The 13,957-nt window shown below is 31.9% G+C and overlaps 1 protein-coding gene across 3 annotated transcripts; it reads left to right on the top strand.

The window, feature by feature from the left end:
• The first annotated feature begins 3,202 nt into the window (after positions 1-3,202).
• On the top strand, positions 3,203-11,498 carry LOC100817557 (pectin acetylesterase 10). Of its 3 annotated transcripts, none has more exons than XR_417546.4 (14): positions 3,203-4,016; positions 4,502-4,584; positions 5,998-6,127; positions 6,276-6,349; positions 6,790-6,876; positions 6,962-7,086; positions 7,213-7,273; positions 7,509-7,562; positions 7,763-7,840; positions 8,258-8,363; positions 8,508-8,653; positions 9,178-9,273; positions 9,655-9,914; positions 11,096-11,498. XR_417546.4 is itself a non-coding variant. In XM_006593923.4 (14 exons), the coding sequence occupies exons 1-13, from the start codon at positions 3,827-3,829 to the stop codon at positions 9,676-9,678; spliced, it is 1,254 nt and encodes a 417-aa protein (XP_006593986.1). In that variant the 5' UTR covers positions 3,203-3,826; the 3' UTR covers positions 9,679-9,714; positions 11,096-11,498. The 3 variants fall into 3 exon arrangements, 2 of the variants coding, with proteins under 2 accessions (XP_006593986.1, XP_006593985.1); XM_006593923.4 differs by having other exon boundaries at positions 9,655-9,714; XM_006593922.4 differs by lacking the exon at positions 9,655-9,914.
• The last annotated feature ends 2,459 nt before the right edge of the window (positions 11,499-13,957 follow it).

The following is a 13,957-nucleotide window of genomic DNA, read 5'->3' on the forward strand; positions in this document are numbered from 1 at the left end:
ATGTGTCACGTAAAGATTTATCAAGACGGTATAGTATATACTATATAATAATTTATACCCACTGTCTTTATTATTGTATTTTGATGTGATTCCTGAGTGTATCTTTGGAAATATTCTTGTCAACCATTATGTATTTTGTAATACAAAAATGATAATTCAGGTTATTCCACATTCAGATCACAAATGAATTCAGGAGAGAACTAGATTGGATCTCTTGACAGTGTTCTATACTTTAGATATGATGATGACAACTTGGCAAAATAAAATATAACACAATTAAGTGGTATGATAAAGGATGTTATATATTGGAATTATTGTAGATATATGATTCATATATTATATTTTTATTTTTATTGTGATATAAATATTACTAATTTGTCTTATTTTCTCTCTCTCATAAAAAAATTGTACAAATATAGTTTTTAAAATTATTACGGGCTTTCTAGTGGACCTACCTTCATTTTCTTTTTGGGCTTTGTAATGCAGACGAGGAAAATATGTGGGCCCCTTTTATTTATTATGTATTCCTCCTACCGCATTCATCGCCGATTGATTCATTAATTAATTCTAAGGAGGTCTGGCTAATGCTATTCACATGACTTCAAATTAAAGCTTACCGGAAAGTTTTTTTAAGAAAAAGTTTTTGTGATTTTTTAAAATCTTTTTTTTATAACATATGAAAATAATTGATTGCTTTTAATAATCGAATAGAATGTAATAGAATCTTTGCATTTAATAAAATGTAAGTTTTCGTATTTACTCGTTTTTATTAAGGTTAGGTTTTTATCCTAAAAAAAAAGATTAGTTTTTTTTTTTTGCAATAACAAGTTTATTACCCTATTTATATTTTGTCCCATTATTTACCTGGGTTGTTGAAAAGGCTAACATAATAACATACGTATAGATCCAGTAAAAAGAAAACCATATACGTAGAGACACAGTTCCTTACCTTTTTTTTATCAGAAAAATGATGCATGGAGATAAACAACGACTGAATATTGTCTTCTCAACTTTAAAGTTTAAGTATGAAGTATAGACTTATTAAAGCTTCATCTAAATTAACATATTTCTTCACCAAAAAAAATCTTTACCATAAAAAAGTAACTTATTTGATTAATTAATAAATTTCAAATATTAAATCAAAAAATACAAAACAAAAAAGTTGTTAATAATTTTTTCGAAAGCATGCCACATTTTTATTTAATGTTTTTAAAGAACCCCCCTTGGTACTAGTACTGCTTCACCTTGGCTTTTCCTCGGAAATAATAGGAAAATATTTGGTTAAATTGGTTTTTTTCTTCTCAAATTTGATCTTTTATTATAAAAAAACGTAGACAAAAAAGTTAAAATAAGCTTTGTTTCATTTAATACTAAAATATTTATGACATAAAAATATATAATATTATTTAATATTCAAAAAATGAATATGTTTATTAAAAATTGATATCATGATTACAAAGATTGAAACCTGTAAAGTAGATGAAGTGGACATTAGTCACCGAAGCAGAGTTGTATTATGGTAAATTCGTTACGAGGTCACAATCACAGTAAGAGTATGGTTCGGTTTATTCGTTGGGTTAAAAATGAAGGAGCAACAAGGCTTGACGAAGAAAGGGATAATTGACAGTGAAGAATGAAGACATTCTGTCCCAATAATCAGAACTCATGCTTTCTGCCTTGTTTCTGAAATATTAATGGATGCTTATATATATGTTTGATGAATTATCTACATCTATTCTTATTTTTTATTTCTCTCTCTTATATTCATAGTAATCTGTATATAAATAAATTTATAAAATCAGTGTCTCATCCTTCTACGGTAATGGGCTTTTTTTATTTAAACTTAAAAAAAAAAGTAATTTTAGAAAGAAAAAAATATTTTTTAAAAAAACAAATAAAAATTGCTTCTTAAAAAAACACTAGTTATTTTAAAAGAAAATAGTTTAAGCAGACATACCACAAACAAAAAAAATTACTTTGATAATTTTTTTAAAACAAACTTAAACAAATGGATACTCAGAAGAAAAAAAACTTAAACAAAAGGACCCCTTAAGAATGTTTTTCCATTCTACTACTTTTTTACAACCATAAAATTAGTACCACATTATTTAATAAATTTATTGATTAGGAATAAAGCAAAATAACCCTAAAAATTTTAGAATGTATTCACGAGGTCACTCCCTGTGTTAAACTGAAGCTTGGTTGAAGTGAGTTGTTCCCATCTAGTTTCTATTTTTGTTATGTGACTGGGTGGGAGACGTACGTGCCTTTGTATGATATTGGATACCATTATACCAAACCTATATAAATGCAATAATACATATGCGATTAAGACGGATTCACCTATTCACTTTGAAAGATTAAAGTGAAAACTTATGATATCTTATGTCAAAATTAATTTTATAAAATAAAGATTATTGTAATTTGTAAATATCCACCAAGATACACGACTAAACAACTCATACTTTTTTTCCCTTTAAATAATTCGCTCACTTCCGAAACCAAAAATATTTTATGCATTGAAGATGATATTTTGATTTAATCATAGACATCTTAAATTTGAGTTCCTGATGAAATCCTAACGTGTTGAATATTTGAAAAATACCATTATTATTAAATGTCCTGGAGAGCTGTGGTCCTAAACACCAAAAAATATTATATGGTACCACACCAAAATAAAAGGAACAAAACAAGGTGATGGCTACATTACGAGGTCACGTGTCGAAGGATAAATGTAAACATTGGGTACAAAGAGAGATAAGAAAATAAAAAAAAAATGTTTGATAGCATAAGTGATGTAATAATGAAGAGAGAAAAAAAACACAACATGTGATTAGTTCGAAACTTCAAATAGTATACACATGAATCTTTTAAATAAAATCTCGAATGAGAGAAAAAAAAATAGTTAAAAAGAACTACCTAACTAAAAATCCTCAGTTAAGTTCTATACTTCAGTTGAGTTTGATGATGTGTTTGTTTTTAAAGAGAGAAATAATATTAAATAAAAATTTTGTATCTTTTTTTAGATTCTCACGTTTTACATTGTAATTTAACTCAAAATAATTATCTTCAATTTCTATCCTCTGATTTAAGTATCACGTATACACAGTACAGTTGCATAAAGGTGTGTGGTCATACTACAAAAATACAAAGAAAATGGAGAAAAGTGATATAGAAGTAGAAAGATAGAATAATTTAATTTTGATAAGCTGTGATTCTGGAGTTGGATTTTGCACAACTCATGAGAGGCAGAGAGGGCCCAGAGTTTGAACAGTGTGAGAGTGATGGGAGTGAGGTACAGCTCTGCCCAGCTTCCTCCTCTCATGTTTCATGTCGGTGCCATTTTCCCCACATTACTTAACTTGCAATTGCCATTCTAAGCTACAAGTTTAGTTCCCCCACTCATTCATTATCCATCCTTTTCATGTGATGCAATTATTTACTCTCTAAATACATTTCATTCCTGCTTGGACTTTGCTGTTTATCATTTGCATTTATTTTTTGTTGGTCTTCAAAAAAGTGTCCATCCTTTCTATGTATTTTCTCTTCCCTTAAAGCCCTTCTGTGTTTTGTCACAGCTATTATTGCTGCATTCAGTGGTAATTTATTACCTAAGTAGAAAACTTGCCTATTTTTCTTGTCATTGCCATTCTGTGATTCGAGTTTGTCAGAGAAAAAGTTTGCTTTTTTTGGCCCCCCAAAGGAATATACTTGCTCTCCAATCTCTTCTTTCCCTCCAACTTCACTCTCTTGAACTCTTCCTTTTCATGCTTTAAGTTAAAGATTCTGCAACCCTTTTTGCTGCCATTGTGTGTTTCTGGTGGCAATGTGCCAAAGAAGCATGAAGCTGCTGAGGATGTTTTTGTTTGTGGGGTTGGTGATTGTGAAATGGGTGGAAGGCTTTGAGGATGCTAATGTGACAGACCTTGACATGCAATATGTCAGTGGAAGAGGTTTCTACAGACCTTTGATGGTTGGTTTTACTCTTATTAATGGCGCTGCTGCTAAAGGAGCTGGTATTCATTCCTTCTGCACATCTGCCTAATTTCTTTGCATTAATTTCACCTTGCAAATGGAGTTTGTTCAAGTCATTTACTCTGATTTTAATGCCACTTTACTGATTTGCTTGATCAAATAAATGATTTGCTAGAAATAATTGTTTTGTTCATTTGGTGTCTGCTTTCAAATCATACTTGTGTATACCAATTTACTACATTGTGCCTACTCTGCTTCTCCATGAGCTAACCATTGAGAATGATGAAGAAACGTGTCATTTGTTTCTAAAACACGACTATTAGTTACTTTTACTGGCTTTGATTGAGATCTGGAGATAAGGATAATATGATATCTAATCAAACTTGTCTAGTTTACATGGTTGACATTACTTTTGAGGTGGGCCCTTTTAGAATTTAGGATCATTATGCCGATGACAGCTGCAAAACACAAAGTTATCAGATAATTGCTCATTATTACATAGCTTGATTTTTGTTCTTTTGTACAGTTTGCCTGGATGGATCTTTACCGGGGTACCATTTCCACCGTGGATATGGTTCAGGATCAAACAGTTGGCTCATACAATTGGAGGTATGTGAGACTCCTGAAGTTTGAATTAAGTTCACCAATGATGGGACACGATGGTTGTTTTCTTGTTAATAACTACAACAATCATCCTTTTCAGTTTTTTGTTTTCTGACAAAGTTACTGTGATGAGTGTGACGCACAGATTGGCTAGAATGGCTATGATAATGCAATCCGAAATTGACACCTAAGCATACATTACTCTTTGTAGTTCAAGTTGCATCCAATCTTCTCCTTCTTTCTTAACCAATAAAGGTTATGTTCAAATATAGGCTTAGTTACTAATTTGGTCCTTAAATTATTTAAAATGGCTCAATTTGGTCCTTTCCATTAAATACTTAAATTACAGTCTTCTAATTTTTAAAAATGCTTCAAATTGAAACTGACACCGTTGTTGAAAACCGTCACTATTCGTAAGTGAAAAACGTCATAATTTAATGGATAGAACCTGATTGAAGCATTTTTAAAAATTAGAGGACCTTATTGGAGCGTTTGGAAATTTAGGGACCAAATTAGTAATTAAGCCTAAAATATACAACGTATTTAGAGAGACAGTGTATAGAGATGCCAAGATACTCAGTGTTGTTTGGTTTTATGACATGCAACTTATTTTTTTATCCTTCCTATACCCTTTCATGCAAGTAAATTATGCACCAATTGACAACCCACCTGGCTATCAATTCATAAGCAATACAGATTACCTTTCTAAATCTTGTTGGATAATGTCCTTGGTGATGTATTAGATATGATTATGTGCTAATCCTAACATAATTTGGAGTTGGAATTAGAAATTTCAACCAATACTCCTTCTAACCTACAAGGCTAAAACCTATTAGAAAATCTGTAAGGTTCTTCCATATAGCACGTGGAGTTGCAGGATTTAGCATTATGCTGTGATGACAATCAATTATAATCATTCATATTAGTGAACTTCTATGGGGCTCAGTGTTGGTGGCACATAAGATGATGTCAGTGTGAGACCTAGTGGCTAATATCATGGCCAGTCTTGAGAGATTTTGCTGCTGATACCATGTTTTCCGTATCTCTATTAGCTTCTTTCTCGTGCTCTTTCCTTAGTTATATCCTGCAACTTTGATAATCTTATAAGGAGGAACTGCTCCTTGCTGTAGGAAATGAAAATTTGGTAACGCATAATGGTAGCCTTAGCATTTACTGTGCTGCTGCAAATTTTGGTTTATTTTCAACATTGGGCCTGAGCAGTAAAATTTGGTATAAATATGGGGAAATTAAAAGGTATATAACATTCCCATATTGACTGGATGGGCATGATATATCTGAAACACTTTCAAAAAGTGAAAAAGCAGAGAATATAGCCTTGGGCATTGAAATTCTGACTTTGTTTCAACATCCTGCAGATTTGTTTAGCCATAATAATTTCACTAAACCTTTTGGTTACAGGGAGGAGGCTGGTGTGGAACTATAAAAAATTGTCTTTATAGTAAGAAAACACGTCATGGTTCATCATTTTTTATGGAAAAACAAATACCATTTATTGGGATATTGAGCAACAAAGCTGAGGAAAATCCAGGTTATAACTCTCAAATCAACAGCATTGCTATTTCTCTTTTCAATTATACACATATACATAAGACATGCGTGTCCACCTGTTTATGCTTATTACTCTTCATTTAAATGAAAATTAACTTCATCTTTCTTTTGGATGATTATATTTTCAGATTTTTTCAATTGGAATAGAATAAAAATCCGTTATTGCGACGGTGCATCATTTAGTGGGGACAGTCAAAATGCGGTAAGAGGGGATGCAAGCTCTTTTTCACCATTAACTTCCTGCAGAAGCCATACATTCTGCTCTGTAGAATTCGTAAAATTTGCATGTTACTCATCTTAACTAAAAAATAATAATTCAAGTTGTGATTGATTGAAGCTAAAGCTGTCATTTCATTTTCTTATTCTCTTACCATATGATATTTATTTTTTCTAGTTATCCCTTATGGTGTACTATTCGTTTCTTTTTTCCCTCATGATTTTAAACTGTCTTTATATGTATTCAAGTTGTTCCTTTATTTCAACACTTGTATCAATCTATTTGATGTGAATCTGAATTTTATCAAATCAGGACTACTAATTCGTTTCTAGTGTTTATCTAAAACTCTTGTCTATTTAGCACTCTTTATTTGGGTTGATGGTGAATGTGGTCGAACTAATACTGAAGTCATCGTTGCTCCACAGGGAGCAGGGTTATATTTCAGAGGGCAACGCATTTGGCAAGCTGCTATGGAAGATTTAATGTCAAAAGGGATGCGCTATGCCAAACAGGTTTCCCTCTGACCTCTGATAATTTCAGGGGGGAAAAATTGCTTCCTGATTTCTTTTTGATATCATCTCTGTTTTTCTTTTTCAGGCTCTTCTATCTGGATGTTCTGCTGGAGGTTTAGCTACTATTATACATTGTGATGAATTTCGGGAATTGTTTACTAGAACCACAAGAGTAAAATGCTTAAGTGATGCTGGATTATTCCTTGATTCGTAAACATCGTCCCATGAACTTTCAATTCTAATCTATTATTTATTGGATCTGTTCATAAATCTTGGTTCTGATTAGTTCATATAGTTTTAGATACAAAATAATCGTCTAGAATTGTATTATTGCAGCGTTGATGTATCTGGTCGTCGCAGCTTAAGGAATTTGTTTGGAAGTGTGGTCACCTTACAGGTCTTTTCTCATTTGAATATTTTTTGTTGCTGTCATCTATTTCTATTTCGTAATAGATATTGTAAAAATGTTGTGAACTGGGCTCAAGCAATCATTTGCCTCAGGCTTGAACCACAAATAATCACAAATTATAATGGCAGTTAAGAGGCTGTCACAAGTTACTTGTATGTTGGAAAACATCTTTGATGCCTTAACAACAACAACTCAAATTAATAGATGCATCTTTTTGTGGCAGGGAGTGCAAAGGAGTCTTCCAAGGAGTTGTACCAGTCGCCTCAATCCAATTTTGGTAACTACTATTACTGTCATTCAAGATTGTAAAATTATACAACTAGTACAATCAAATTATAATTTTGTTGCTTCGGAGGAGATATATTTGTGAAAATGGGCATAATATGTAGATACTAGTATTGTTATTATAATTATGTTTTTCAATGCTGCGGCATCTCATGATTTTTTCTTTTTACTTTTTCGGTATTCTATTCTCAGTGCTATTTTCCTCAGCACTTAATTGCCGGTGTCAGGACACCATTATTTCTTCTCAATGCAGCTTATGATACTTGGCAGGTAAATTCCTTCCACCATTCCCCTTACAGTTTGTTCATTATGAAGATGAAAATAGTAATCTTTTTGAAATCAATGAGTCCTGCTAAATTCTAATTTCACCTGGTTTAGGGAGAGCACATGAATGGAAGTAAATTCTAATTTCACCTACTATTGATTTCCTAACTGAAATCAAAATGTCAAATAAGAATTTACGACAAGTCAATAATCATCGTCTTATGTCTTTTTACTATGCTATTGTTCCTTTAAGTCAATAATCATCAGCTAGCTTCTTATCACTTGTAGAGTCTGTTTGTGGATGACTTTAGAGCATGAAATTTCATGTCTCATGTTGTTGACCCTTCTTGTTATATGTGATGAACACGCATCACATTGCTGGCTTGAAGGACTAATATAAATGATTGCTTCCACTTTTTTCAGATTCAAGCCAGTCTTGCTCCACCATCTGCTGACTACCATTGGAACTGGTATGAATGCAGAAAAAATTATGCACGTTGCAGTGCACCACAGATACAGTATCTTCAAGGTAATTAATTAGAAGTTTCAAGAGTTGTCTGTAGTTTTTACCCTTTTTGAATTTTTCTGCCTCTGGAGTAGCATTTTCATGATGTCAATTGTTCTCAATATGGTTACTAATTGGTGGCAATATCATCAACTTTGAATAAATCAGGTTTTCGAAATCAGATGCTTAGATCTACAAGAGCCTTCTCACGGTCTTATAAAAATGGGTTATTCATAAATTCATGTTTCGCCCATTGCCAATCAGAAAGACAGGATACATGGTTTGCTCATGATTCCCCTCGTATTGGAAATAGGGTACGTCTTTTCTAACCAAATCATTGTAAATAATGTTTCTTTTATTAATTTTGAGGAAGACTTACACTTGAGTTGGTTTATTGGAGCAACAGTTAAGAACTTGGGATTTGATCGACATGTTTAAAGTGAGGGAAATGTGAAGTTATAGCTGTGGAAGTGTTAATTGGAAATCAATGGAGTAGATTTTTAGCTTCTCCATAATATGTTACACACGTGCATATACTTTAACGCAATTTCAACCACTGATTAGCTAATTCATTATCATTAATCTGCACTTTACCTTCTAAAGCATTGCCTCATTTTAGAGGAGTAAAATCTCAAGAGTTATGTGTTACTACATGAAAGCTTAACTATTTATAAGGGTTGACGAAATGTTTCCTTCTTCAAACCAATCCCACGAAATGAAGGGACAAAAATCATTGTTTAAGGTTTATATTTCTTTTTCATTTTGTTTTGTTTGTATTTTGCTTGTAGTTGTAAGGTTCCTTCTCACTCTTCTAATGATTGTCTAAACATACAAGCAGGGGATCGCGGAGTCGGTTGGGAACTGGTATTTTGGCCGAGTTAGTGTCCAGGCTATTGGCTGTCCTTACCCTTGTGACAAAACCTGCCATAATTTGGTATTTAAGTGATAGAACGTTCTAGTATCATCATTCTTTCAATAATTTTTTTCTGCTCCTATATTGCACATGCATCGTTGGTCTGAAAAAGGAAAAGACATTGCCAGAAAAAGCTAGCTCCAAAATAGCACAAAACCAGTTTATTGCCATAAATTATAATATTCATTCTTGTAAAACATTGGCTGAGCTTATTCAGTTTTCATTTAATTATTTTTTGCAAGTAGATTCAGGTTCCTGTCTCTGGAACTCTGAAGTTTGAACCATGGACTGTAATCCAAATGATTACGTTTTGCTTTCTGTCTCTTCCCTTCTCATTAAACATTATTGTGCTTATACGAGTTCAATCGATGAAACAACATTTTATCTTTTACTTTATTTCAGATCATTGTTTTTGTCAAGTGGTGATACAAGCTTTGTGAAAACTAAAATAGTACAACGAAGGTAATGCTAGTTCACATATTGGACACGCATGAAATTAGATGTAGTGAATGGTTCATTACTACATTTCATCTTCCTTAGTGCCACACCATGGTCCTCAAGGAAACCTTCTGTGCTACATGCACATGGAAGATTGTTACATTTGTCTAGAAGAATTACATGAACATATATCTGCAAGAATGCCTAGCTTAAGTGGCTTTAAGGTGGTACTTTCTAGCTAGTCTCATTAGCCTTTTTACTCACTGTTGCTTTGGTTACATGCCTTCACGTTCACAATTCATAATAGTCTGCAAGAGAATGATATTCAATACTAAAGTATAAACTTAAAAAGAGAATGAAATCAATCATTATCAAAGTTGATGAATATTTTGTGCCAATGTTATAGTGATTTAAAAAAATTTGATTTGATGCTCATTGCTTCGTAAATACACAAAATACATGCGGAGTTAAATGGACAAATTAGTTGAAGTCAGATGATGTTACCTTCTGGAGCATGGTGTTCTCACTGATCTTAGTTGATATATGCTTTTCTCATCCACAATCCTTGTCTTGCATAGCATACTCTTGTTCTTGATTCCACGCCATTCACACAAGCCTGTTTATCGACAAAACAGCTTATAACAGCACATAGCATGAAAAAAAATGCATGATGAAATTAATCCTTGCCTTAAGTTACTGTCCTTTCACTTAAGAACTATGTGCTTATTGAATCTGAGGTCTCTCAACTGTTGAACTCCAAATGCCTATTTGAATTCATTTGTAAAGAAAAAAAGGGGGGAACTGAGAGCAATTAAGGAAAATAATCATCTAAGCCTTCAGATTAAATTTAAAAAATTACATAATAAATTTCAATTAAATCTCAACCATTGAAACTTTTCTCTTTCAGAGCAAATCAACATTTTTCTATACGCTTGAGAAATGCTTATTAGTATGAATTGATGATTAAAATTGCACATAGCAGACCCCATCTTTGTTTTCTGTCAAACCTTTTTTTTCATTTTCTAATTTTATATTATTCAATAGTAAAATATCGATACTTGTTTTCCTAAAGAACTTGTACCGCGTTTTCGTACTGAGTAGCATTCAACTTTTGTGTTTATATAAAGATAACAAACAAAATAATTGTCACGTTTGCTTTCTTTCTTTTTAAATTTTGGGACATACAAGAGTAACTTTATAGGTGAAATCACTATAAGTTATTTAAATGATTGTTTATTATTTGTTATGGATGTCATGATGACACTTTATTTATACAATTTAAGTAACTTCCTTTCTTAGTGGCATAGTTTTTTTGAAAACTCACTAAATAAGTCTCACAAATTATGCACATTTTAATTTTTACTATTATTATTATTATTTATTTTGATTTGATGTGTTGGTGCAGGACATTCATTGGGGCTCATTGTTGGCAGTGCTGACTTACTATTACTACACTTCATGATTTATTGGTCTGGTAGAGAAGTGGTAACCTAATATTTGATGCGTTGATGCATTAAATATATCGTAACCAAAGTTTGGGTTTTCCTGTAGGAGTTATTAGATGCTGGAAGCTACATTTTGTTTCTTCATTGATGGGCTTTAATATAATTTTGCTTATAAAAAAAAATATTATTTATTTTAATTTAAAATAATTAAAACAGAGAAAAGAAAACATGACAGATTTTGAAATTTGCTCATTTTTAGATTTATTTCATTCCATATTTAATGCTCAGTATGGCACTGTTGGCTTTCACCATAAATGTTGGGAGGGTGGGATTTATTTATTTACATAAGAAATTGTTGCCTAATTATGAAACGACATCTTAGCATTGGCTATTGGTGCAATCTGTTTAGTACGGCTACACAAATGTAAAACCAAGTAACTCTCAATAAACACGCTCTAAGAAAAACATATGGTAAGCATCGCCATTGAATGAAGGTTAATTCTTTGTACTTTCCTTTTTTTTTCTTATTTTAGAAATTAGTTTCTGGAATTATATTTTGTAAACTAATTTTTGGAATGTAAAAAAAAAAAAGAAGGTGCAAAGACAAAAAATGGGATACGAAGTTCTAAGTTCTTAATCACAAAAATAAAATAAGGGATCTTATTATTAATACAGAACGCACCTCGTAAACGCTTCACATGTGTAGCGGCGTGCGTCATCCATGTGCAAAGTGCAAACATACCTATCTAGTTCTTGCTGTCACCTTGTTTTATTAATTGGTGATAGTACCTTACAACTACACACGTCTCCTTCAATACGTGCACGTACTAATCAAATAAGAGCATTCTTATCTTCACAACCAAAACAAGAGGAAAAAAATGTGAAATGAAATGCGTTATACAACCGAAAGATATAAAAAACTATATTATAAATTTTGTTACAGAAAATTTGAGTTGAAATATTATCATCCATAAAAAATTATAAAGATCCAATTCTCCTCTATATGTTTTTTCATCCATCGAGTTGCTTACTGTTTTTTTAAGAGGGGTAATTGTTTACTGTTTAGAAATTAAAGCATGTAATTGTTTTTTTAAGAACTAATAGTACACTTAAACATATTCTTTGTTATGAAAACTCACTTTTATAATTATAAAGTGTGATAAAATAAACGTGTTCCTAGATTTTTTCACTAATTATGAATCAAAAGTAAGAACTGAGGGGTACAGTGAAAAACGTTAGGATGGTTGAGGTTGTTATAGTGACTTCCACATCTGGTGTCTTGGCACTCTCAACAAATCTTGGTCTCATTTTCAACTGATCTAATTAACTATATTAACATATATAACGTGAATTGATCATCATCAGGCTAGCTAGCTACCAGTTCCATACTAATCAAGGTGAGTCTTGATTCAAGAACCTAGCTGGTTGAAAGATTTTTTTTTTTTTTTACAGTAAACACAGTTTATTCAAGGCCCTACAGAAGGCTTTACATTCATTCAATTAGGTTTATCATATAACAAAATAGCTCTTGAGATAATTGAGATTTTTAGATTGAGCCCCACACGAATCTCTAATACGACCCTCTGGAGGGATGAATTTTTGTCATTCCAAGTAAATAGCATATCACTCAAGAATTCTCTACGTAATAATGTTTGTGAAGGATCTGCGTTGCTTTTTGCCGTGTAACCTAAAATTTCTCCACTATTGAACTCATGACTCTTTTTCCTCACACAGTCTGTTCATAAAATCTTTTATAAGATAAAAACATGTTATTTTTGCATTGATTCAAAGAATAAACGTAACTGCTTTTATTTTATTCTATTGTATTGTACGTGTAAGAAGATATATATAGAAAAAGTGTACATTAGAATGATAACGCATAATGGAAAGTGTCTATTTCTCCTATGATCAAAATGCAAATTAATGGAATTACCAATTATCTTCTAAGGTAAACTACAAAAGGTTTATTTAGTGAAAAAGAAATTAATCCCGTGGATAAGAATAATGCTATAACACGGGAAAAAAAAACAAGGCAAAATTTAATAAACCACAACTATAAGGAAAATATTAATGAAGTGCACAATATATACTACAATCAATCACTAGCTACAAGAAAATTACTTTTAGATGTGATCTCTAAAAGAAGTATTTGTCCTTTAAATTATAATTTATAAAAAGGTCAGTTAGCTGAAATCACTGTCCACCAATGAAATGTTGACATGAACTCCACCAATTTCCATTAAATCACTCCATGTTTCCCCACACGGAAAGCAATTCTTTCAACTTGACAAGTTCGTTGACAAAAGAAAAGCTAACATGGGTGCAATCAAATGTTTAATTTACCACAAAACACATAGCAGCATAGTAGAAACAACGTAACAAAGGCTCCATATTGAAGCCAAGAGATGAAATGTTTGTATTTATTAATAGTGAATGTTTTAAAAAATAGTCCACCATCCACTACAATTTCAGTCATAATTAATGTGAAGGTTTTGAGGATCTTCGCATCGAATTGGAACTTATTAGATTCACATAATCACATTTAAAATTATAAGATTTCTTTAATGGTAGAAGGGAGAAGAAAAAGAAAAGAGAGATATCGTAGGTTTAAATCTCTTCCGTCAACAAAAACTAAATTAACCTTTGTCTATATATATATAAAAGCTGCCACATTTATTTATTATTATTTTACTATATCAAGAATTGTGATGAATTTTGACTGCAGTTTAAAACTTTAGTCATAAGAGTCACTCACAGCCCTTGTGTTGCACAAAGTGAGAGAAAGATAATTACGCAAGTGACCTTTATTGGGTTTCATAAAA

This window comes from Glycine max, chromosome 13 (genome assembly GCF_000004515.6).
Source record: "Glycine max cultivar Williams 82 chromosome 13, Glycine_max_v4.0, whole genome shotgun sequence".
NCBI lineage: Eukaryota > Viridiplantae > Streptophyta > Magnoliopsida > Fabales > Fabaceae > Glycine > Glycine max.